The sequence below is a fragment of the Podarcis cretensis genome (genome assembly GCF_951804945.1).
Source record: "Podarcis cretensis genome assembly, chromosome: 14".
Lineage (NCBI taxonomy): Eukaryota > Metazoa > Chordata > Lepidosauria > Squamata > Lacertidae > Podarcis > Podarcis cretensis.
The window spans coordinates 30968159-30991375 of record NC_137183.1 but is presented as its reverse complement, the minus strand read 5'-3'; the positions used below and the strand labels follow the sequence as shown (position 1 = coordinate 30991375).

General features: G+C 50.8%; 2 protein-coding genes across 2 annotated transcripts; one reads left to right on the top strand and one right to left on the bottom strand.

Moving 5' to 3' along the window:
• Window positions 1-5655: 5655 nt before the first annotated feature.
• LOC307202590 (ras-related protein Rap-2c-like) lies at window positions 5656-7372 on the top strand. The gene has a single exon (XM_079952692.1). It carries the CDS (start codon window positions 5946-5948, stop codon window positions 6591-6593), a length of 648 nt encoding a protein of 215 aa, XP_079808818.1. The 5' UTR covers window positions 5656-5945; the 3' UTR covers window positions 6594-7372.
• Window positions 7373-9095: 1723 nt separating this feature from the next.
• PLK1 (polo like kinase 1) lies at window positions 9096-21317 on the bottom strand. The gene is made up of 10 exons (XM_079953612.1): window positions 20675-21317; window positions 18700-18868; window positions 16893-17037; window positions 16144-16237; window positions 14976-15195; window positions 13590-13748; window positions 13403-13480; window positions 12186-12340; window positions 11216-11398; window positions 9096-9860 (listed from the first exon to the last, which is right to left on the bottom strand). Exons 1-10 carry the CDS (start codon window positions 21074-21076, stop codon window positions 9654-9656), a joined length of 1812 nt encoding a protein of 603 aa, XP_079809738.1. The 5' UTR covers window positions 21077-21317; the 3' UTR covers window positions 9096-9653.
• Between the last annotated feature and the right edge of the window lie 1900 nt (window positions 21318-23217).

Genomic DNA, 23217 nt, shown 5'->3' with positions numbered 1-23217 from the left:
CCAACAGTTCCCTGAGGGGATGTAGCTCTCAGCAGCAAACAAAAGTCCCCTTCCATTAGGATAAATCAACATGGCTTGTGGTCTACTGCAGCCTACTGCAGGCTAGGGTTCCCCAGGTGTTTGGGGTTTGTATCCAAGACCATAGGATGCTAGAGCAGGTGAGAGTTTGTCCAAAACATATGGAGGGAGCTGGTTGGCAAATGTGAACACTTCTGGTCATCTCATTATTGTGGAGATGGAAACGGTTCAGAAAAAGGCAAGCAAAATGATTGAGAGGGTGGAGCAAATCCCCTATGAAGAAAGGTTGCCACCTATGGGACTTTTTAGGTTAGAGAAAAGGGGGATTAAAAAGTGACATGATCAAAGTTTATAAAATTATGCTGGGTATGGAGGAAGTGGCTAAAGAAAAGCTAATATTCTCCTCTCATAACATTTAGATCTCAGTGGGGAAACCCAAGGAAGCTGAATGCTGGAAGATTCAGCGAAGATAAAAGAAAGTCCTTCTTCACACAGTGCAGAGTTAAACCACATAACCATGGATTGTTGAATATTGCGTTATTCGATATAAGTTGTTTATTTTAAAGTTACTGTGACTTTTTTTGTATCGGATCAGATTGTTATTGGGTGTGTGATCTTTGCTGTCTATTTTCTTCAGCTTGTAAACCGCCTAGTGTCCAGTAATAGAGAAAGGCGGAATACAAATTAAAAGTGAAATGCAATTAAACATGCTCCCATAGGAGGCAGTGATGGCCACATGGCTTCAAAGGGGAGCAATACAAATTCGTGAAGAGGGCGATCAATGGCGACTAGACACAATGGCTATGCTGACCCTCCATGGGTCATAGGAATGGACAGTGTTCTTGGGCTCAAATCCTACTTGTGGGTTTTCCTCTGGGGCATCTGCTTGACCCCTGTGAGAAGAGGATGCTGGACTAGGTGAGCCATGATCCAGCAGATGCTCATCTTATGTTCTTAATGCTGGTACAGTATAAGAAAACTCTGCCCCGTGTTTGTGATTCCTACCAGGACAAGAGACTTTGCCACCCAAGTGACAGTGGCGCCTCTGGTTGGTCCCAGCTATCAAGCCAGACTTTGGCACTCGCAGCGAAGGGGACAGAGCCACACAGCTGCCAGGCGTGGACCACATCTGGGGGTGGTGGGTGGGGTGGGCGTTACAGAACCTTTGCTCCCTTCAGCAGTAGGGGAGAGGTCGAGGACCGAAGCCCAGGCAAGGAGCTCCCCCTCAGCATGAGATGTGTACACAAGGCCAGACAGGAAAATATCAAGCCACCTCCCACTTGGCAAATAAATTTGTGTGTGGACAACGCACTTCGTCTCCTGAGGGCTCAGTGAAAGAAACATCCTTTTGTAAACCAAAACAATGCATTATCTGTCAGCAGGAAACAAATAAACCAAGCACAGGTATCGCTGGCCAAAGTACAGGTATTCTGTTCTGCAACGTTCCCATGGGATGCCTCAGTGAAGGAGGAGGACTCTCTGGGTTTTAAACAGAGGTTGGATCCAGGTTTTTGCAGGGGGTTGGACTTGATGACCCTTGGGGTCATTCCCAGCTCTACAATTCTACAGTCCTACGGGGGGCCACCAGTGGGCCACAGACCCCAGTTATGGAACTCTGGAATAGCTAAGACACAGCCTCTTCTCCTGTACCTCCACCCTCCATGCCAATCTGAGGTGGGAAATCACAACCAACTAGCAATAATACATAACAAATAGTTTAAAATATTATTGAGTGTCCTGGCTCTGCACAGCTCCACAACATCCTCTGCAGCCAAATCCTCAGAAAGGTTTTCTGATGTGTCCATGCTGGGTATGAAAAGGGTCCAATGACGTTGCATTTGTAGCTCAAAGTTTCCCTCCTTCTTCTGGAGTGACGTTCTATATAAAAGACTTGTTGCTGTCCTATATTCCAAAAAGAATCAAAATACTATAAAAGGCAATAAAATACTATAAAAGGCAATAAAATACTATAAAAGGCAATAAAAACAATTAAAAAGCAGCTGTAAAAACATCATAAAAATAAACAAGCATAGCAACAGAGGGATGCACATCATGTAGGTCAGGGTCAAGTCATTTCCAGAAAAAAAACACCTGTTTATTGCACAATTAAATGGTGGGGAAGTGGGTCAGTTCCTTCTCCCCAGCCAACTCCTCTGCCTTCACGTGCATCATCCTCAGAAAATTTGGTAACCCGAGGAAGAACTCCCAGAAGCAATAGGTGCAGGTGGAATTGCAGGAGGAGGTGGGGAAGACTAGGAAATCTGAATCCCCAAGGCAGTCATGTGACACCTGCCAATCATTCCAACCTCCTGCAACCACCAGGTTTCCTTTTCCAGCTATCAGCTGCTGGCAGATTGGCTGTGATTCCAGCGCTGAAGGGGTTTGGACTAGATAACCCTTTGAATCTCTTCCAACTTGAGAATTCTATAGTATTATGAGAGCCACTTCCCTGCCTGCTCCTTTTCCCTGTGCCCCCACCCCAACCCTGCAGAGTATATGCAAGTCTTCCGCATCCTAGGGCCAGGATGCTGTGAGCTGTCATCCAAAACAGCTGGAGGCCATCAGGCTGGCCCATGCTAAGGGCTTGGCATCTCCCTCTCTGTTTGACTTCCCACAGCCTCTTCAAAGGCTCTGGCTTTCTAATCCCAAACCCAAACAGGGTGGGTCAGCCCAAGTGAATGACAGCTTTCCCAGCGAAAGTGATTCAGCCGTATCAGAGCAACCATTGTTCTTCAGAACAACAAGAGCAGGAATAGCCAGAGGAAGGGTTGCTCTGCTCCGGTGAAGGAGGTGGTCATGGCTGAGCAGGGTTCTGGCCTGTTTGAGCAGTAAGAGTTCATTGTACCCTAGAGGGCGGATGGCGCCAGGTGCACACTGTAATGTTAAGGACCTTCCTTCTCTGTACTAAACAAAGAGATTTCAGGAAGAAGGGAAGCAGAATTTTCACCCTTTTCTTTTCCTAGCGACCTCTCTGCTGCTGTATAGCAATGAAGGCTTTGGTGGGTTGGCTCACACCGTCTAATCCAAATCATTTAAAGTTTTATTTTTCCCCGGGGGGGATCCTTTCCCCACACCCCCAGGAGCCCTCAAACAGGACTACAAGGCTCCTGTTCAAGGCTGGATGAATAGGAACACACTTTTTAGAGAATGGGCTTTTACTGCAACTTTGCTGATGGCAGTGGTGGCTGGTCCATTGGGGCAAATGGGGCATGGCCCCACAACTTCAGCTTTGACTCCTCCAAGCTGTGCTGCCTTCTTACGACCAGTCCAGGAGGTAGCCCTGGCTGTCAACTACCTCCTCCTTAAGGATGGGGCCAGCGGTGGGGGGGGGGGAGTAGAATTAATTGGCTCTGTCTGTCACTGATACAACCTGTTGTTGGCTGCCTCACCAGTTCTGCCTAGCAGGCACCAGGCACCACTGGCTGCAGGTCCCCACTTCTTTTCATTATTGCCTGGAGGTGCACAATGAGTTGGACCTGACTGCAGACAACCTCCCATCCAAGTCTAACACCGGCCGCTGAATTGCATCATTTTGTTGGGAGGGGGCACAGATGAATGGTTCCAGAAACCATCAGAGTGGGGCAGCTTTTAAAAGGTTTTTTTGTGGGGAGGGGAAGCAAGGGAGGGGATGTGAAACACACTCTTCCTTTGCTAGAGTTAGTATGGCAGGGCAGGACAAAATGCACCATCCCTGTAGCTCTGGCAGGACTCTGAGGACAGCCTGACAAAGCATCACTTCTCAGTTAAGACAACTTGCATTTTATGTATGCAATAACAGCAGCAAGGATACTTATCGCTAAGCACTGGAAAACCCAAGATCTACCCACACTGGAAGAGTGGCAGATGCAGCTGATAGACTATATGGAACTAGCCAAGATGACTGGCAGAATCCGAGACCTGGGAGAAGAGAAGGTCGAAGAAGACTGGAAGAAATTTAAGACTTATTTAAAAAAGTATTGTAATTTGGTTGAATGTTAAGAAGGATGCTAGATCATAAATAATTGACCACCACTAAATTAGATGGAATTAGGATGATAAGTAGATCGAGGAAAATATAAACCATTGGGAGAACGATTAGATTATGTTTAAAAGAATGGGATTTAAGAATTTAAATAAGACGATAATTTGCTGGTTAAAACTTAAGACGATGTAAGTGGGAGCGGGAGATGTGAGGGAGTCCAAAGAGGTTTTGAAAATATGTTATGATATATGCTATATTGGTGATTACTTTTGAATTTGTATTTAAAAAATCTTAATAAACATTTATATATAAAAAAAGACAACTTGCAGCTCCTGGCACTGGCATCTCTAAGCACCCCCTGTTCCTGTCCCAGTAAACCTGACCCAGTTTCTCATCCTAGGACTCTACAAATGTTTTCCTTCTGGGCACTCCAAGCCAAGGTTGTTGGCAGAAGGGAAGTTTTCCATCTGTGGATAACTCCCTTCCCAGGGAATTAATTTTTCTGCCTTGAGAGGCTGAGATGCCACACATGCCCCAGGCTTTCTTGGCCACTGCAGTTAATAAATAAATACATTTCGAAAGCATTGCAGTGTAAGACCAAGTCTGTCTGTTTCCCTTTCCACTATAGAAGGAGAAAGTGTTGGCCAAAACTGGACAAAGGCTCACTCCTTGCACTGAGGGTGGAGAGGAGAGATGCTGGTGGCGTCCAAGCTTAAGGTCACTCAGAGAGCACTATGGGCATAGCCAAGGGGCCCAGATCAAATAAATAAATAAAAATACTTAACTGAGGTTCTGCTCCCTCCAGCATGAAGCCTGCCCCCTAACATAAATCTTGGCTATGCCCATGGACCGCACGCCAGGGGTCAAGTCCCTCCTTTACCAGAAACTCACACCAAATTAAACCACACTCACACCAGATCCTAGGAACTGTAGGTTGTTAAGGGTGCTGGGAATTGTAGCTTTGTAAGGGGTGGCGCTGTGGGTTAAACCACAGAGCCTAGGGCTTGCTGATCAGAAGGTCGGCAGTTTGAATTCCCATGACGGGGTGAGCTCCCATTGCTTGGTCCCTGCTCCTGCCAACTTAGCAGTTCGAAAGCACGTCAAAGTGCAAGTAGATAAATAGGTACCACTCCGGCGGGAAGGTAAATGGCATTTCCATGTGCTGCTCTGGTTCACCAGAAGCAGCTTAGTTATGCTGGCCACATGATCTGGAAGCTGTACGCTGGCTCCCTCAGCCAATAAAGCGAGATGAGCGCCACAACCCCAGAGTCGTCTGTGACTGGACCTCATGGTCAGGGGTCCCTTTGCCTTTACCTAAGGGGTAAGTTACAGGAGTTGGGGGTGCTTTAAATGTACCATGTGTGTGCAGCCTGTATGCAGCTTTGGGTATTATTAGTACTGTAATAAGTTCTTTGGTGTGTTCAAAGTGCTTTGCCTAGGAAAGCAAGCTTCACAACACCTTTGTAAGGTGGGCCAGTGACACACCCCTGTTGCAGATACAGGGGGCTAATGCTGAGAGAATACCCATTATTTGTTGCGAACAGGATTTATATCTTGCTTAAATCATCCATCACCTCTAAGTGTTTGGAAGTGATTTGCTGTGTCAAAAACTGCACCAGTCTGCTGCCATCTGTAAAAACAAAAACAAAAAAACCCAACCCAGAACAGAGGCTTACCCTAGAAGTCTTTTGTGCGGGGAAGGGGAAACCACGCAGCGAAGTCCTGTTGCCAATGCTGAGAAGCCCCTTAGCGCGTGCTCGGCTCCCTGAGCGCAGAGCCTTTCGGGGCGCGACCGCGAGGCAAACAATTGCCCGGGCTGGCGGGCGGCCAGCAGGCAGCCCCTCCCACCGCAGACCGGCCCGCCTGAGCCCCTCCTCCGGCTGTTCGATTGGCCGCGGGCTGCAGCCTCAGCAGATAAAGCGGCCGCCCCGTCGTAGCGGACCGACCAGAGATAAACAGCTCCACGATGTCGCTAAAGCCAGAGGCCCGGGTGCGCTTGGTGTTCTTGGGCGCAGCGGGCGTGGGTAAGACGGCGCTGATCCGCCGCTTCCTGCACGACGCCTTCGAGGCCCGCCACCGTCGCACCGTGGAGGAACTGCACGTGCTGGAGTTGGACCTGGAGCCACCGGGCCCGGCGCTGCGCCTCCGCCTGGAGCTGCTGGACACGAGCGGCAGCTACAGCTTCCCGGCCATGCGCCGCCTCTGCATCCAACACGGCGACGTCTTCGCCCTCGTCTACTCGCCCCACGAGCCGGGCTCCTTCGAGGAGCTGCAGCGGCTGCGCGATGAGATCCTGGAAGCCAAACCAGGCGCCCCGGTCCGCCTCGTGGTGGTCGCCAACAAGTCCGACTTGGGCCCGGCCGCGGGCAACAGCGACCGCCTGGCCAACGCCACAGTGCAGCGCGAGTGGGGCGCTCGCCACGTCGAGGCGTCAGCCAAGCAGGGCTGCAACGTGGTCGGGCTCTTCCAGGAGCTGCTGGGCCAAGTCGACGTGCTCAGCGGGCGCCTCAGTCCGGCCCTCCGGCGCCGCTCCATCCCCGACCCGCTGGCCAAGGAGCCGACGGCGTCCACGCGGCGACGCCCGAGCAAGAGCCCCAACTGCGCCATCTGCTAGCCGGAGCGTCGGAGGAAGCCCAGCGGCCGCTGCGGCGCCCCTTTCATCGTAGGCAGCCGACGGGGCGGCCGAGGAAGCGAATGTCGTCGAGCACGAGTGAAGCAGGAGGAAGAAACGGAGCGCGTTTTCCTCTCCGGAGTAGCGAGCCATGCAGAGACGCCTCTCCCCGGTGGGTTGAGGCTAGGGAATCGAGTCCCAAAAGAGACACACACGTCCAACCCGGCGGGACGACAGAAGCAAGTGTCCTTGTTTTGCATCTGGTGCCCCCGCCGCGGACTGCGCACTTGCCCCCACTTGCCACTTGGGTCTCGGAGGGCAAGAGTTTCGGCTCGAGGGAAGGACACACCCCTTTGTGCCAAGCTTCCTGGCCCTGTAGGTGGCCCGTTCCAGGACATGGATTCTGCCGAGCCTGCTCTTGGCAACCGGGTGGGGGCGCTCTCTTCCAGAAGCCAGGCCTCGGACAGAGCCCAACAGGAGACTCCGGAGGCCGGACTTCTGCAGGAAACTTGGGTGCCTGGCACTCAGTTCCAGCTGGCTATTTCCAAGGCATTGTCCACTTGCCTGTTCTTGACTTGTGTAGGGTGGAAATAGTACTTACTGCTGTACCTTAACAGCATTCCTGGCTGGGGGCTGATCCATTAGGATGGAGTTTGGGTTGGCGGGACAGAGTGCTTGCACCTGTGCTTGTTTATTTAAAGACCGTTCTAACTTGAAGGAATGTGACTTGTTTTTAATACAGTATGTCATCCTGTTTTGGAGAATAAACTGTTACTCCCTTGTTTCATAGTGCTGTGGTGAAGCAAGTGGGTGGGCCATTAGAGTCGGGAGCTGGGGGTGGGGGGCCACAGAGAGGCCAGCTCAGGAACAGATCAGTAGGTCCCAGGTTCAGTCCTCAGTGTCTGAAACCCCAGAAAGCCAATGCTGCGAGTCAATGTAGACCAAGCACCCCAAAACTCAGCCCTCCAGCTGTTTTCGGACTACAACTCCCATCATCCCTAGGTAACAGGACCAGTGGTCAGGGATGATGGAAACTGTAGTCCCAAAACAGCTGGAGGGCTGAGTTTTGGGGTGCCTGGTGTAGACAATACTGAGCTGAAAGGACCTTTGGAGGGCAGCAGGTTTGTGAAAATTGCTGTTAGGAGGTGTGGCATGAGACTGACCTTTATTCTAGGACATTCAGCCCGAATGGCATATTAAATCCGTAACATTAGCAGACCCTCCCCCCATAGGCCCACAGTTGCCAGTTTGCAGAGAAAAGGGATTGTCAATTGTAGCTCAAGGAGCAGGGGTCTAACAATCCCCAGTACCATTAACAAATCACAGCTCCCGGGATTCTTTGCTTTCTGTAATACCATCACTTTAAATGTATGCTGCCATTTGCCAGCCCAGTCACCTTCAAGGCAGGTGTGTGTCCTCGGGCAGCAACATGAGTTGCTAATACTGGGCTGCTGCAACCTCCCCTCAAGCATCCAGTAGGAGGCTAACCACATCACAGCTGTTCGAAGCGCCTTTGCTCAGGATGCCCTGACCTTCTCACTATAAGGGGGAGTGGTACACCTTTGGCCCTGCAGGTGATGTTGAACCACAACTCCCATGATCCTTGGGGGCATGCTTTCTAAGGCTGCTGGGAGCTGTAGTTCAACATCTGGAAGGCCAGTTTCCCCATACCTGGTCCAGGACAAAGAGGTGCATCTTTGGTGCCAGCACCTTACAGCTTTGCCGCCTGCAGCAGATAAGAGCTTCACTTCAGATAAGCTGGAGGGCAGCAGGAAAGCAATGGCTCCCTTCTGCTTTTCCTCCCCTGCAATTAATATTAAAGGTCATCTTCCTCATGTTTGTATCCAACACTTGCTCTGTGAAACATCCTGAGGCATGGCATCAGCATCCTATGTTAAAGGTTGGCAAGTTTTAATTCTTTTTACTGTTAAAATTGCTGTGCGCACTGAAGATACCCATTTCGCAGAAGAAACACTGATGATGCTTAGGCACAATCACTGCTAAATCTCTCCAAAACTAAGAATAATGCTGCAGAGTTGGAGACCAGAGGTCTAGCATCACAACTGTGAAGGGCTGGTGGATGTTTTTCACCTGAGAGGGAGAGCTCAGCTGTGGGGCAGTCCTAGTTAGGTTAAAACTTCTCTAGGAGTTGCAGAAGTGGCTCTTCTGAACCTAAAGGAGAACTAACCCTTTGTTGCTCGATAGTGCCCCAATCCTCTGGCTTGTCATTTTGGGACCTGGCCCACTTCTCCCAATGTGTCCATGCAGAGAAGGCTCGAAAGGGCCAGTTTCTTATAGCAGAGCAGAAGCCATTTCAATATGTCCCCTAGGAACCTGTTCTCTATGGGGAAGGAGACTTGCAGCCCCAGGCAAGAAACATCAGGGAGTAAAGGCAGCCAAGGATTTGGGACCTGCAACTCTATTAGAGGGTGATGTGCAAAAGTGGCCAAAGAACCCTTTCAGAGTTACAAGGGTAGAGAAGGCAGTGTGGAGGACCCCGCTGAATGCTTCCAGAAAATCTTCTTTATTAAGTAATGTACAAAAAGTTTAGTTGGTGTAGACTTTAGTTTCAATATTTAAAAGTCTGGTGGCTTAGAGTCAAAGAACAAAATGCCAGACAGTTTAACTACAGCAGGAAGAGGAGGGAGAGTGCCCACAAGAGGAAGGCTCAGCAGACAGACCACGTACAAGTAACTCACATGGTGTAACCGAAACCCCCAACTCTTAAGTTGCACCAGAGGCCTCATTGGGCTGGGCTGAGAGGAGGGAGAAATGGGGGCTTTTTCTCCAGCAGAATCGGGAGAAAACAAATCCTTGGTTGTTGTTTTTTTAAAAATTAAAGAGTCTTCTAGGCTGGGCTGGGGGGGGCATTTAGCCCCCCTGTAAGGAGCACCGCCCAACTAGAAGCCACTCCCTGGCCTGACCCCTGTGCCAGGACACAGCCAGGCAGAGGTGACTCCAGCTGGGAGGGGAAGGCAGGAATGCCGCAGCCCTTAACGGTATTGGAACTGGAAGAGACAGCGAGAGAGTCCTTCGCTGCTGCACAACCACAGCAGCCAGGTGCTAGGTAGAAGGTTTGGGGCAAGGAACGCCCTGCTTGGAGTTCATCAGCTTCTCCACCATGGTGCGGGCATAGCGGAGGCGGCTGGCCAGTTCCTTGCAGCAGCCAAACTCCTCAATCAGGCTCAGCTTGTAGGTGCGGAACTCCCGCTTCTCATTGATGTAGGTGACGGCTGCCATCAAGGGGCACAGGATGACCTTGGTGTGGTCCTGTGGGCAGAGGATGGAGAAAATACATGCAAGAGGCAAATTAGCACCAGCTGGGCTCCTTCAGCTCTGAGAGGCAGCCACAGGGGATTAGGATGGTGGCATTAATGCAATGCGAGGTAGCAGTTTGTAAAAGCAGAATCAGCTTGGCCAAGGAGGGAGGTGGGTGGGAGTTGGAGCCCACAAAAACCTGGCTATTCCCGATATAAGGAATATCTAGATCAAGGTTTCCCATACTTGGGTCTCAAGCTGCTTTTGGACTACAACTCCCATCATCCCTAGCTAGAAGGACCAGTGGTCAAGGATGGGAACTGCAGTCCAAAAGCAGCTGGAGCCCTGCTCTAGATCCATTTAAGCCAGTGCAGGTAATTTCATGCCCAGGGCCTTCATGCAATCCTCCATTTGTGCTCAGAACTCTCCCCAGGCCATCCTCATCACTGGCCCAGCTTCAGATACGCCTGGATGGGATGAACCCTTCAACTCTTTTCATGCCTCATGCTCACCTGGGTGGAGGAGGGAGGGGGTCAAAATCTAGCCTGCTGCACAAGGGTGAAGTTTGTGTTGGTTGCTCTGCCCCCTTTTGCCTCTGGCCCCACCCACCACTGACATGTGGCCCCTAGAAGGCTGCCCAGAATGGAATGCGGCCCCTGGGCTGAAAGGATTCCCTGCACTTTGCTGTAAGCAGCCAGAACACCATTCCAAGAGGAGTTCTGAAGCCAAAGGAACTAGAGTAGAAAGAGACTCAAATCTTGCCCCTTAGAGAGACAAAGGCAAAGAAGCCAGGGCATCCTCCTCTGTGCCCTTGGAGGCATCTCGCACACAGTCCCTCTCCTTTGCCTGCTCTCAGTTCCACCTTTACGCCATCAATGGCTACTAGCTATGATGGCTCTGCTCTGCTTTCACAGCTGGAGGCAGCAATGCTCCTGAATGCCAGTTGCTGGAAACCACAGATGGAAAGAGGGCTCTTGTGCTCGGGTCATGCTTGCAGATTTCCAAGGGGGCACCTGGTTGGCCACTGTGAGAACAGGATGCTGGACTAGATGGGCTATTGACCAGATCCATCAGGGTCCTTTTAGGCAGAGTATTGGGGGGGGGGGCAGCATTAAACCTGTTAAAGGAGAGATGCCTGTGACACCCCAAGCTGAACCAGTTGACAGCATGGACAGCCATTATTATTATTATTATTATTATTATTATTATTATTATTATTTCAACTTCTAAGCCCATCTTTCCTCCCTAAGGAACCCATTGATTGTCCCTTTTAGAGGGGGGATAATTTCTAGCTTCAAAACCCACCCCCAAATACATGCAGGCTGGCAGGGTGGGGAGAGGGAGCTTCCCCGCTCCTGTTAGGTCACCTGGAAGAAGTTGATCTGCACAGTGCCATTGCTCAGGTGCAGGATGATGGCGCTGCGAGTGCGGAACCAGTAGCACATGTAGGGGAGGCGGGCCAGCTCGTCTCCCTCTCGGGGGGTGATGTTGGCTCCCGCCTTCAGCAAGTGCTCGCTCATGTAGTTGCGGAAGTAGCTCAGCAGCGTGATCTGCAGGAGACAAAAACAAGGGCCCACGTCAGCAAAACAGCAGCGGAGCAAAGGCAGGCCTCAAAAAGCTACATTCCAGCAAGGCTTGATAAAAGGTTATTGGCAACAGAAGCCCAGATCTCATAACGGCATCCTCCGCCCAGCAGGATTTAAATGCAACCCCCCCTAGGCCACACAGACACCAGAATAGTATAAAAGAAAGTCCTTCTTCACACAGCGCATAGTTAAACTATGGAACTCACTGCCACAGGAGACGGAAATGACCAACAACCTAGATGACTCTAAAAGATTAGACAAATTCAGGGAGGAGAGAGCTATTGATGGCTATAAGCTATGATGGTTATGCTGCAGATATTCAATGTTCTGAATACCAGTTGCTGGAAACCACAGCAGGGGAGAGGACTCCTGGGCTCCCATCTGACTTGCTGGTTTCCCACAGGGGCATCTGGCTGGCCCCCAGTGGCCACAGGATGCTGGACTAGATGGGTCACTGGCCCAGCTGCAGGGTTGCTCTTAAATTCTTAAGTAGCCTCCCACTTGCAGCCAGCAAGAGCCAACAGCCCTCTTGTTGCCACCAGACCCCCAACCTCACATAGATGCTGCCCTTTCCCAGAATGGAAACGGTGGTTTCTTTTGCAAGGAAAAGAAATACCCTGGGGCCGAGTGATGGCCGGAAGTCCCTCGCACCTTCATCTCAGATACAGAAAGGCAGCTGCTCAGTGGCAAGGGTAGGGGCACTTTGCACATGGTCAAATTTAGCCGCCACCATGAGGCTTGAGTCACTGACCTTCTTGCTGAAAGCCTCTGGGTAGGAACGTGCGTTGAAGTAAGACTCAGAGCCATTTTGCTCAATGTACTGCAGGCTGTCCCCGTCGTTGTACATAATCAGGCGGGTCGAGTCGTTGAAGAGGACCCCAACGCTGTTGTCGCACAGCTGGTAGCCTGGGGTGCGGAGAACAGAGGGGAGCACTCAAAACCTGCCTTAATTTCAAACCAAGGAGAATCTTGCCTTTCTGTGGTCTCAGCTGTCTCCCGCAGAGAACCCAAGACTCTTTCCCACCCGAGTGGCCAGGGGCTCTGCCCGCAAAGCAGGTGCTTTGCATCTGTTAATCAATCGATTTGTATACCGCCCTATGCCACCAGATCTCAGAGGCCCCAGGGTCACGCTTTGGCAGATGTTTTGGTCTTGAAGCAGAGCTCCGAGTTTTCCTCTTTCATACCAACTAACCACAGGCGCTACAAACAATAACATCACATCTCCACAATTTCATTGCAAGCTCCTGCCCCTTAGTGAGACCTGCCACCCTGGGCTCCTTTGGGAGGAAGGTTTGAACCCAAATGAATGAATAAACGCTGACCAACGGCTCCACCTGCCAACATCTCGCTTGATTTCTGGACAGATGTTCCACCCCTGGATTTAGGTCAAGGCTTCTTTTGGTATTCTCCCAGTTACTTTTGGTATTTCCCCCAACATTTTAATCTGAGTCATGCAAAAGACATGCAAAAAAAAAATCTGTATAGCCACAAAAACCACATTAGCATCATAAAGGGAACCAGCAACTCTTTCTTTTATCTTGCGGACTTCCCCGGTTCCTGAAATTGTGTCTCGCCCCGTCCCCTGCCCTCCATGTATCTCCCCCCCTTATTATTCTTGTTCTCATGAAAATAAAAATTTAAATGATTAAGAAGATGTAAGGGTGGCAGCTTGGAACATGGGCGTGCCTCATTGATAGGTGAGTTTTTGGTCTGTTCCCAACAGGACCAACTTGGGATGTGTTGCCACTTGAGGCAAAACAAAATACCCTCCCCACCTCTTCCTTTGCAACTGCCTCCCTGAGCTGAAGGTAGAGAGGGAGTAAAAGGAGGCTGGAGAGGGGTGGGCAGCACATTCTTCGGAGGTTGGATCTGCCGCCTGAGGCAACTGCTTCGCTTTGCCTCATGGCTCTGTTTCCCAAAGTGCACTCCCCACCCCCCGACAGCTGCTGTGCCCAGTCGACTACCCACCTAGGCCGTACTTATCCGAGTAGTCCACCCATTTGCTGACCCAGAAGATGGGGATGCAGGCTGGGTCCTCAGCCTCCTCTGAAAAAGAGAATTGTGGTTACCAAATGGAGGTTAAGGAAGAGGGAGTGAAGCCCGCAGGCAAGGAAGGCTGGCTCAGATAAAAGACACACACACACACACACCACACCTTGTCTGATGGGTGCTCTTTCTGCGGGATTGGACCCATTGACCAGTGTCAGCTGCTGCAGGAGATCAGCCAAGTGGCTGTCCACAGGACTCCTGGGCTCCCGCAGGGCCACCTCTTCTTCCTTCTCGGGCACCTTCTCCAGCGCAGGGCTCTCTGGTCCTGTGTAGGAAAGAGAGAGATGCATGCTGCCTTGTTCCACTCTTGGCTCATGGAGCTCAGCTTCCCAGTTGGAGATCACACCCTGTGCAGCCTCAGCCAGACCCACACACCTTTCCCACAAGTTTGGCTTACTCCATTTTGCCTGGGTTTTGCTGGCAGAACTGGCACAGCTACAGGTGCCACATTATGCCCCTTCCGCAGTTGTAAGTATTCAATCTTTTAGTGCGGCGGCACTTGCATTATGAAGCTCCTTGCCTGCTGAGATCAAGCAGGCATGTTCGCTGTAAGATGCCTGCTAAAAACCATTCTCATTGGCCCGGATGTTTAGAAAGTTGGTACGAGCTTCAATCCGTTTTCAGCCCATTACTATTTTAGCTTAAGTCTTAAATTATTGTTGCTAATTGTTCTTAGTGATAATCTTATTGTTATACCATTTTTTGTACACTGCTTTGAGGTTGGGGTTGTTTTTTTACAAGCAAGCAGTGTATACATTTAATGAAATAAATACAGTTGTACCTTGGAAGTCAAACGGAATCCGTTGCGGAAGTCCACTCGACTTCTAAAACGTTCAAAAACCAAATTGCAGTTTCTGATTGGCTGCAGGAAGCTCCTGCAGCCAATCAGAAGCCGTGGAAGCTCTCTCAAATGTTCGGGTTCCAGAAGAATGTTCGCAAACAGGAACAATCACTTCCAGGTTTGCGGCGTTCGGGAGCCGAAACGTCCGAGTTCCAAGGCGTTCGGGATCCAAGGTACAACTGTACAGTGGTGCCCCGCAAGACGAACACCTCGCAAGACGAAAACCCACTAGACGAAAGGGTTTTCCGTTTTGGAGGCGCTTCGCAAAACGAATTTCCCTATGGGCTTGCTTCGCAAGACGAAATGTCTTGCGAGTTCCTGTGAGGTTTTTCCCCCTTTTCCTAAGCCGCTAATCAGCTGATCCGCTGATAAGCCGCTTATCAGCTGATCCGCTAAAAGCCGCTAATAGCGCTAATCCGCTAAGCTGTCAATGGGCTTGCTTCGCAAGACGAAAAAACCGCTATACGAAGAGCCTCACGGAACGGATTAATTTCGTCTTGCGAGGCACCACTGTACAGGCACTTTCCTTGTCTATTGGTGAGTCTTATGGAACATTCTAAGTGTTGTTGTATCACTCCTCCCCCAGCCCCCTTATTAAGTTACTACCTGGGCTGCAAGCGTAGCCAAGCCTTCCCCCGCTCACTCCCTCACCTTTGTTGACCACTGTGAGAGGCTTCCTCAAGCTGGCATCAAACCCGCTGGGGGCCAGAGAAAACCTAGGGGGTATCGTGAGGCAAGTGGTGGGCAGCCGTGATGGGATGTAGCCCGTGGTGAAGAACTCATCGGTCAGCAGCTCATCAATGGTGGGGCGGGCAGCCGGGTCGGACCGTAACATTTTCTGGATGAGGGTAGCAGCTATGGGGTTGATGTGCTGGAAAGGAGGAAGAGTAGCGTTGGGAAATGGAACGAACACAAGACACAGGCAGGCGCACCAACCCCACAGCCATGAGCTCTAAACAGGGCCTGAGCTGCTAAAATGTCCTGCTTTACACAGCACGAGGCTAAACTATGAAACTCACTCCCGCAGGAAATGAGGATTGGGCAAATTCCTGGAGAAGGCTATTAATGACTATTTGCCAGGATGGCTATACTCTGCCACCACAGTTGAAGGCAGCAATGCTTCTGAATGCCAGTTGCTGGAAACCACAGCAGGGGAGACGGCTCTTGGGATCAGATCCTGCTTGAACATTTCCCATAACGGGCATCTGTGTGGTCACTTTGAGAAGAGAATGCTGGACTAGATTCAGCTCTATTTGGCCTAAAAGAGCAGGCACTTCTTATGCTCTCACCCAGAGCACAAGGCCAGATTCTAGGTTCCATATGGGCAGGGCTTTCTTTCTGGGGTTATTCAACGGTACTCAAATCTTGTGATAAGGTAAATGGAGGGTGGGGAGAGGAAGCAAGCAACCATGGCTAAATTTGGGTGGGTGGGGACTGCAAAAAGTAGGAGGTTGAGGCGGCAGTGGGGGGAAAAGAGGCCCAAGTAATTCACCACTGTGTTCTTCTTCTCTTTAGCTTATAATGAGCACTGGGGAAACTTTGGCTCATTGGAGATGTTCTGTTCATTAAATGGAATTCTGCTGTGTAGACATAACCCTAAACTGCTTTGGGGGCAGCTTCAGTTCTGTGTTTTGTGCAGATTCAATGGTTTCCTCCAAATTCACCCCACCTTGAGCCCTCAAAACGACTCAGCTTAGAAATTTGAATGAAAATCCCCCTCCCAGTTGCTGCCAACTCCAGTTTCAGGAGTTAAGGGGTGCCCACTTCTGACCCCACCCCACCCAACTCCAGACTCTCCCGTATCCAGGGAAGGCTGTACCGATGGAATGGTGTATTCGTTGTTCTTAATTCGGATGTACGTTTCTTTCAGACAGGAGGTTTCGAAGGGGGGCTTCCCAACCAGGAGAGTGTACCTGCAAGGAGAGACCATATATGGAAATCCATCAACTGTGGGTGCTGGGGGTGGAGAGGAACGCTAGAGAGCCCACTGCCCACCCAAACATTCTTTCTCTCCCTCTTTCGTGGAACAAGCCATGTTTACACCGCTGAAACTCTTGTTCCTCAAAATGCACAGAGCATGACCCACCCTGCTTCTCACCCCTTCCCAGCACATCCAAGGTGGGGATGGAGGGAGAAGAACATAAGAATCTCCCCGCTTCCTTCCAGTTTGTGCAGAGGGGAACAGAGACAGGCTGTGCCTAAACCAGCCTCCCCCCACCCCAACTGATGTTCTCAGGATGTTTGGGGCGAGAATTCCCATGTTAGGCAAAGACACCAAAGGTATTTGTCCTGGGCAGTCATCCCCACCTAGAACAAGTGATACAACCAGGCACATCCCTGAAAAGTCCCTCCCCCGTGAGAGGCACCCCTGGAAAGGAAACTGGAAGTGTTTTAGGGGGACGGGACATCACATTTTTATCCAACGTGGAGGGAAGAGAAAGACTGGAAGTTCTAACACCACCTGACTTCATTACCCCAACTTCCCCTCTACTGATTTCCCACCAGCATTGATGAGGAAAACCCCTGGTGTCCATTAGATCCACTCAAGTCTTACATAGCAAAACGTACATGATGCAGCCGAGGGACCAGACATCCACTTCGAAGCTGTGTCCCTTCTTGCCCAGAACCTCTGGGGCGATGTAGTTGGGCGTCCCGCACAGGGTCTTCTTCCGCTCGCCATCATACTCCACCTTGGTGGCTAAGCCAAAGTCCCCTGGACAAACAGGAGGAACACAGAGGCTTCCTTGGTCAAGGCTACGCAAAGGAGCCCCAAACGGAAGCACTAAGTAGCTTCCTTTTCAGAGGCAGTCAGTGATGTAAAGGCCCAAGAAAGGGCAGGGAATTTTTAACACAAACACACTTCACGTTGGAAGGTTTGGGGAACGCTGGCAAGGAGAACTCTCACAGGATAAAACAAAATGAAAAAATTTTCTTCCAGTAGCACCTTAAAGACCAACTAGGTTAGTACTTGGTATGAGCTTTCGTGTGCATGCACACTTCTTCAGATACAGTGTGCATGCACACGAAAGCTCATACCAAGTACTAACCTAGTTGGTCTTTAAGGTGCTACTGGAAGAAAATTTTTTCATTTTGTTTTGACTATGACAGACCAACACGGCTACCTATCTGTAACTCTCACAGGATAGGTTTTCTTTTTTGCAGTGAGCAGAGTGCTGTTTTAAGGCAGATTTGCTACTTCAAGAGGTGCAGTATAAATATTTTTATGCTCCAATCCACTCCCACAACCTGGCAAGGGGAGAATTGTGAATTTGATGGGAGTTTGGAAGCACGAGAAGATGGTTGGGGAACCTACAGCCCTCAGCCTAACTCAAAATACAGGGAGAAGGAAACAAGGTTTTCAGAAGATGTCACACCTCTTGGTACAGGGCGCATGCTCTGCACCCAAGCAGCACTTGGTGAAAGTACCATTCCACAATACTGATGGTTCCTAACGATATGGTTGTAAGCTGTTTAATTCTTTTTTAAAATATTGCTTTGAATGCCGAAACCCACCCTGAGACCTTTGGGTGATGAGTGGGTAATAAATGAGTAAGAATAAGAGTCATTGTTCAAACAGGTAGAAAGTGGACAGTTGTCCCATCCCAAGAAGCACTCATACAGCCTGGGAAATAATGCAATAGAAGGCAAATATACACATTTGGAGTAGGGCTGCCATACGTCCAGACATTACCGGGATTTCAAGGTGGAATTGACTTCTGGGGGGTGTTAAGTTGTGGGTTGACATAGCAGACGACACAGCGATTTCTCCAAAGCAGCTCTTTATTTTGTAAGCTGGAACAGAACTAAACTGAGGAGCTCAGTCAGCCTGCTTATATAGAGCTACAGAACAATTGTAACTGTTGCAACGTTCTAAAACTATCCAATCACTGAACGTCACTTTTCGATCCTTCATTTGCATAACTATCTACAGTATCCCCCTGCTGGCCCAGGGTGAGAACTTCAGTTCATAACAGGGGGAATTTCCAAAAGGCAGCACTTTGTCCTGGATCTTAGGGAAGTCAATTGAAAAATCACTGGGGGTTTTTGGCGTTTTTGTTAAAAAAACAACAAAAACAACTCAACAACAGGGGTGTCCTGGCTTATTTTTAAAAATATGTCAACCCTACAGTTTGAAGCCAGATAAAGTCCACTAAAATTCCTAGATTACACCATCAGATTGTAAGAACCTCATCCAAGCGAAATGAACAAAAACAAAGGTGTTCTGGTGCACTAGCTGGCATCTAATTTTTTCGTGTCCAGGCTGCTTAAGCTCTCTTTCCCCTCCACATGCAGCATGATAGGAAACCTCCCTCCCCAGGCAGTGAGCCCATGGCCATATAATTCCCAGGCCCCCCACCCTGCACAAACCCCTTACCTATCTTCACCTCCATGTCGTCATTAAGGAACAGGTTGCCCAACTTGAGGTCGCGGTGGATGACCCGGTTACTGTGAAGGTACTGGCAGCCCTGGATGATCTGCCGCAGGTAGTAGCGAGCTTCGGGTTCCGTCAGCGCTTTCCGTCGCTTGTGCAGCTCCAGAAGAGACTTTGGAGAGGGGGGAGGAAAGAGAAATCACCTTAAGGAGACAGTCACTGGACTGACCAAAGCGGGTAGGAGCTCCTCTCCAGGAAGTTGCATTAGAAGACCGTCAGACTGCAGGTCCATTTAGATCAGCGCTTTCTATACAGAGTCAGACAAGGCCACGGCTTTCCAAGGTTTCAGGCAGAGGGCATTCCCAGCCCTAGGTGGAGATGCCAAGGAAGCTCTGTCCAGTGAGTGACAGACTGCCCCCTCCCTACAAATAAGTGTGGGGCTGGAATGGAATATGATGCAGTTCACAGCAACTCTCTCGCCACCCCTGGAAAGTTTGGCCAGGGAACCAGAGTGGATTGTGCTTTTCAAAGCACTGATTTTAGCAAGGTGTTGACATGTAGCAACTGGCCCAAGGTCACACCCAGTGCACTTGATGGCTGTGTAAGGATTTGAACCCTGCTTTCCAAGGTCCTTGTCTGACACTCTAAACACCACACCGCACCAGCTTTCTGCCGCGGGGTCTCTTCTGATGTTTTGACTGGCAGGCAAATGCAAGGAGGCCAATATTACCTTCTCTGCCCACAGTCTACTTCTGTCGACCTCAGGCCCACCTGAAACCTCCTTTCCCTGCTCCATATTCCACCTCACAGCAGGGGTTCCTGCCATCTCCGGGTGGGTCCTATGTGATGTTGCTTCCCTATTTACACCAGCCTTTGGTGCCTGTCACAACAGCTGTGTGGTATACCAACCTCCCTCCTTTTAAGTCAAGGTCTGCAAACATCCCCAGCTTTTTGTTAAGATTCCTGCATTGCAGGGGTTGGACTAGATGACCCTCGGGATCCCTTCCAACTCTACAATTCTATGATTTTAGGATCGCCACAGCTCAGCCAACGGGCAAGAGGGGTTCACAGGTGACAGGTAGACTACAGGCAGTTTCTGGGACCTTTGAAATGTGGACCATAACTTTTAACAGTTTCATCACCCCTAAGGCACCAAGGCCATCTTTCCCAGCTAAAAGCTGACAGCTAAACTCTGGTGCTTTCATTTATTGCTCAACTTCCCAGATCTCAGTGAGGCTCTTCAGAACCAGTCATCTCATTCCATAGCCAGGGATGAGAGAGTGATGAAGGGTCCAAGCCTTCCTTTATTCAGTTTATTTAATTTGTATACCACCCTTCATCCAAAGGTCACAGGGCTGTTCACAACACAGAAATACAAGATGAGGACACAAAATACATGATAAAACAAACCAATAACCCCAGATAAGTTTAACTTAGGAGGGAGATGACAGCAGCAGCTGAACTTAAGTCAAAGGCAAAGGCTATTGATGGAACCCTCCATTTCTGGAGTGAGGGAACCTTTCCTACAAAGCAGATACGCCAAGACTTAAGGAGAAGGACCACCTAGCCTGGTTGTTGTTTGATGGGGGCTGGTTGTGGGGAGCGATTACGGGGAAGGTACTCTGCAGGTGCTCAGAGACGGCTTGAATTATCCCCTAAGTGCCGAAAACAGCGACTTGGAACGACACATCCAGTCGCTTGGGAACGCGGCCAACAAAGGCGCCCACCCTACCCCACCGAGAGGCCGTCGCCTGGGGAACCGGATCCACGCCCTCCCCTTGCCAAACCGAAGCTATGGCTACGGCCTGGCAGTTCCCAGGCCTGCCTAGCCAGGGGCTCAGAGGGTCGGTCCCTTCAAGCCCACCCCCCCCCAGCCCGGGGCTCTGCAGCGCCCCTCCGGCAGCCCCGTCGAACAGCGAACCCCGAGCCCGCCGCGGCCGCCGCCCTTTGCGCGCCCTCCCCCTTCCAGGGTCCTCACCCTCCGCCGGCAGAGCTCGAGAACTACAAAGACGAAGTTGGCGTCCTCGAAGAAGCCGTGGAAGCCGACCACGTGGCGGTGGTGGAGGCTGCGGTGGATGGCGATCTCCATGGACATCTTCTCCTTCTGCGGCGCCTTCAGCAGCAGCGACTTGGGCACGATCTTGCCCGCGAAGACCTCCTGGCTCTCCACGTCCGTGATCTCGTAGCATTTTGCGAAGCCGCCCTTGCCCAGGAAGCGCCCCAGCATGTACCGCCGGCGGCTCCGCGGGTCCAGCAGCACCTCCGGGATGGCCTTGCTCTCCTTCAACGCCGTGGAAGACGCCCGGCTCCCCCCGGCACCACCGCTAGGCGCCGCCGACGCCCCCGGGCGGGACCCTCGGCTGGGCACCGCCGCGCTCATCCCCGACGCCTTCCTCGGATGCTGCTGCTCCCGAGGCTCCTTGCGCTGCGGTCCCGCTGGGCCTGAGGGTGAGGATGGCGGCGGCGTGGCTCCGTGACAGCGATGAGCAGTAGCAGCCACAGCGACCCGGCCGACGGCTTCTGCTCGGTGGCTGCACCAATTTCAAACCTAGAGCCGGAGCGTTACGGAGCCCCGAGCGCGCTCCTCATTGGCCGGCAGGATTTAAACTCCAACCCGCCTCCAACGCCGCGGAGCACGACGGGAACCGGAGCCCGCGAGGGAGGGAGGGAGCCAGCGGGACCGGGAGGCCGTCACCGTCCCAGCCCCGCCCCGACAGCAGCGAGCAAAGCGGCGCCAGTGCAGCCGCCCAGTGCGGTTTGCGCAAAGCTGCTGGTGCTGTCGCGCGCATCCGTGGGAGTCCGACCCGTCTTACGCAGCTTTACTCCCGAGTAAACATGCGGAAGGGAGCGCTTGCAAGTTCCGTCGTAGGTCTTTGCTGGGGACCCCCGTCGGGCGCTGCGGTGCAATGCAATGGAGCGGGCCGGGCTGCAGGCGTAGGATTTTTTTTGGAGAGCTTCTCCCAGGCCCCGCAGAGCGAGTCGAGGCTCTCCGCCAAGTGCTTGCTCACGTCTTAGCCTAGAATGGCGTCGCCTTCTTGGCTTTTCAGCCGTTGTATTGGCGGTTGAGGTTTTGAACTTATTGCTATCAATCTCTCTGTTGTCGTGAGCCGGGCTGGAAATGTTAACATTAAAGGACAGGAGGCAAACTAACATACTAAACTGATTTCAGCGTCCATACATTTGTCCCTTGTTTATAATTTTATGGCCCTAAAGAGCGCTCTATTATATTTATATATTTATATGTAATTATATATATAATTATATATTTATATATAGGCAGTTTTAAAATTGGTTTATACACAAAATAAATAACCCCACTTACTTCTGAGTAAGCCAAATTTAATTCAGTGGGACTTCTGGGTGGACATGGGTAGGGTTGCCTATAAAGATGTGTTGTGTAGTGGACTAGGACCTGGGAGACCTGGGTTCACATCCCCACTCTGCCATGAAAGCTCACTTGGTGTCCTGAGACCTGTCTCTTAGCCTAACCTACCCAACAAGGTGGTTCTGAAGGTAACATGGGGAGAGGGAGAACTTGGTAAGCCACCTTGAGCGTGAAGAATGTTGGGCTATCCGAATACCAGGGAGAATTTACAATTTGGTTATAATTGTTTATAATCCAATATTATTTATTTGAAAAACAATGGGAACGGAGTTAGGCGTGAACACTAAGAGAATAATAAGCCATTGTTTTGGTTACAGTTGCTTAGGTCAGGGGCAGGCGCCCTTCAGATCTGTTGTGAGACTCCCATCAGCCACAGCAGCCAATAAAAACATAAGAATAGCTTGCTGGATCAGGCCAAAGACCTCCAGCATCCTGGGGGAATGCTCCAATAGGAAACCTAGAAACAGGATTCCTGATCAAGAGCTTTCTCCCCTCCAGGGGTTTCCAGTAACTGGTATTCAGAAGCACTGCTGTCTCCGAGTGTGAAGGCAGAGCATAGCCATCATGGCTAGCAGCCATTGATAGCCTCATCCTCCATGAATTAGTCCAATCCTCCTTTAAAGCCACCCAAATTGGTGGCCATCACTGCCGTTGTGGCAGTGAGTTCCAGAGTTTAACTCAGTGGTTTTTAACCAGTGTGCTGTGGTATCCTGGGGTGCCAAGAAGAAGAAGATTTATACCCTGCCCATCTAACTAGGTTTCCCCAGCCACTCTGGGCAGCTTACAACATATCTAAAAACATAAGAAAAACATCAGTCCTTAAAACCTTCCCTAAAAAGGGCTGCCTTCAGATGTTTTCTAAAAGTCAGATAGTTGTTTATTTCCTTGACATCTGAATGATTTTCAGGGGTGCTGTGGGCAACACTGGCATCTGTCCCTCTTTCCTCTCCCCCCCTCCCCCGCCCCCATGCCCTCTTGCATTTCTGCCTCCCAAAGGCTCGCATGACTACAAGCTCCCCGGGTGAATGATGCTGCTGGGGCTGGCCAGGGGGTGCAGGCAAGAGGAACACTGCATATGGGAGGGTGAGAGGCTGCTAACTGCAGGCAAGGGGTGACATGACTGGGCTCCTGAGCCC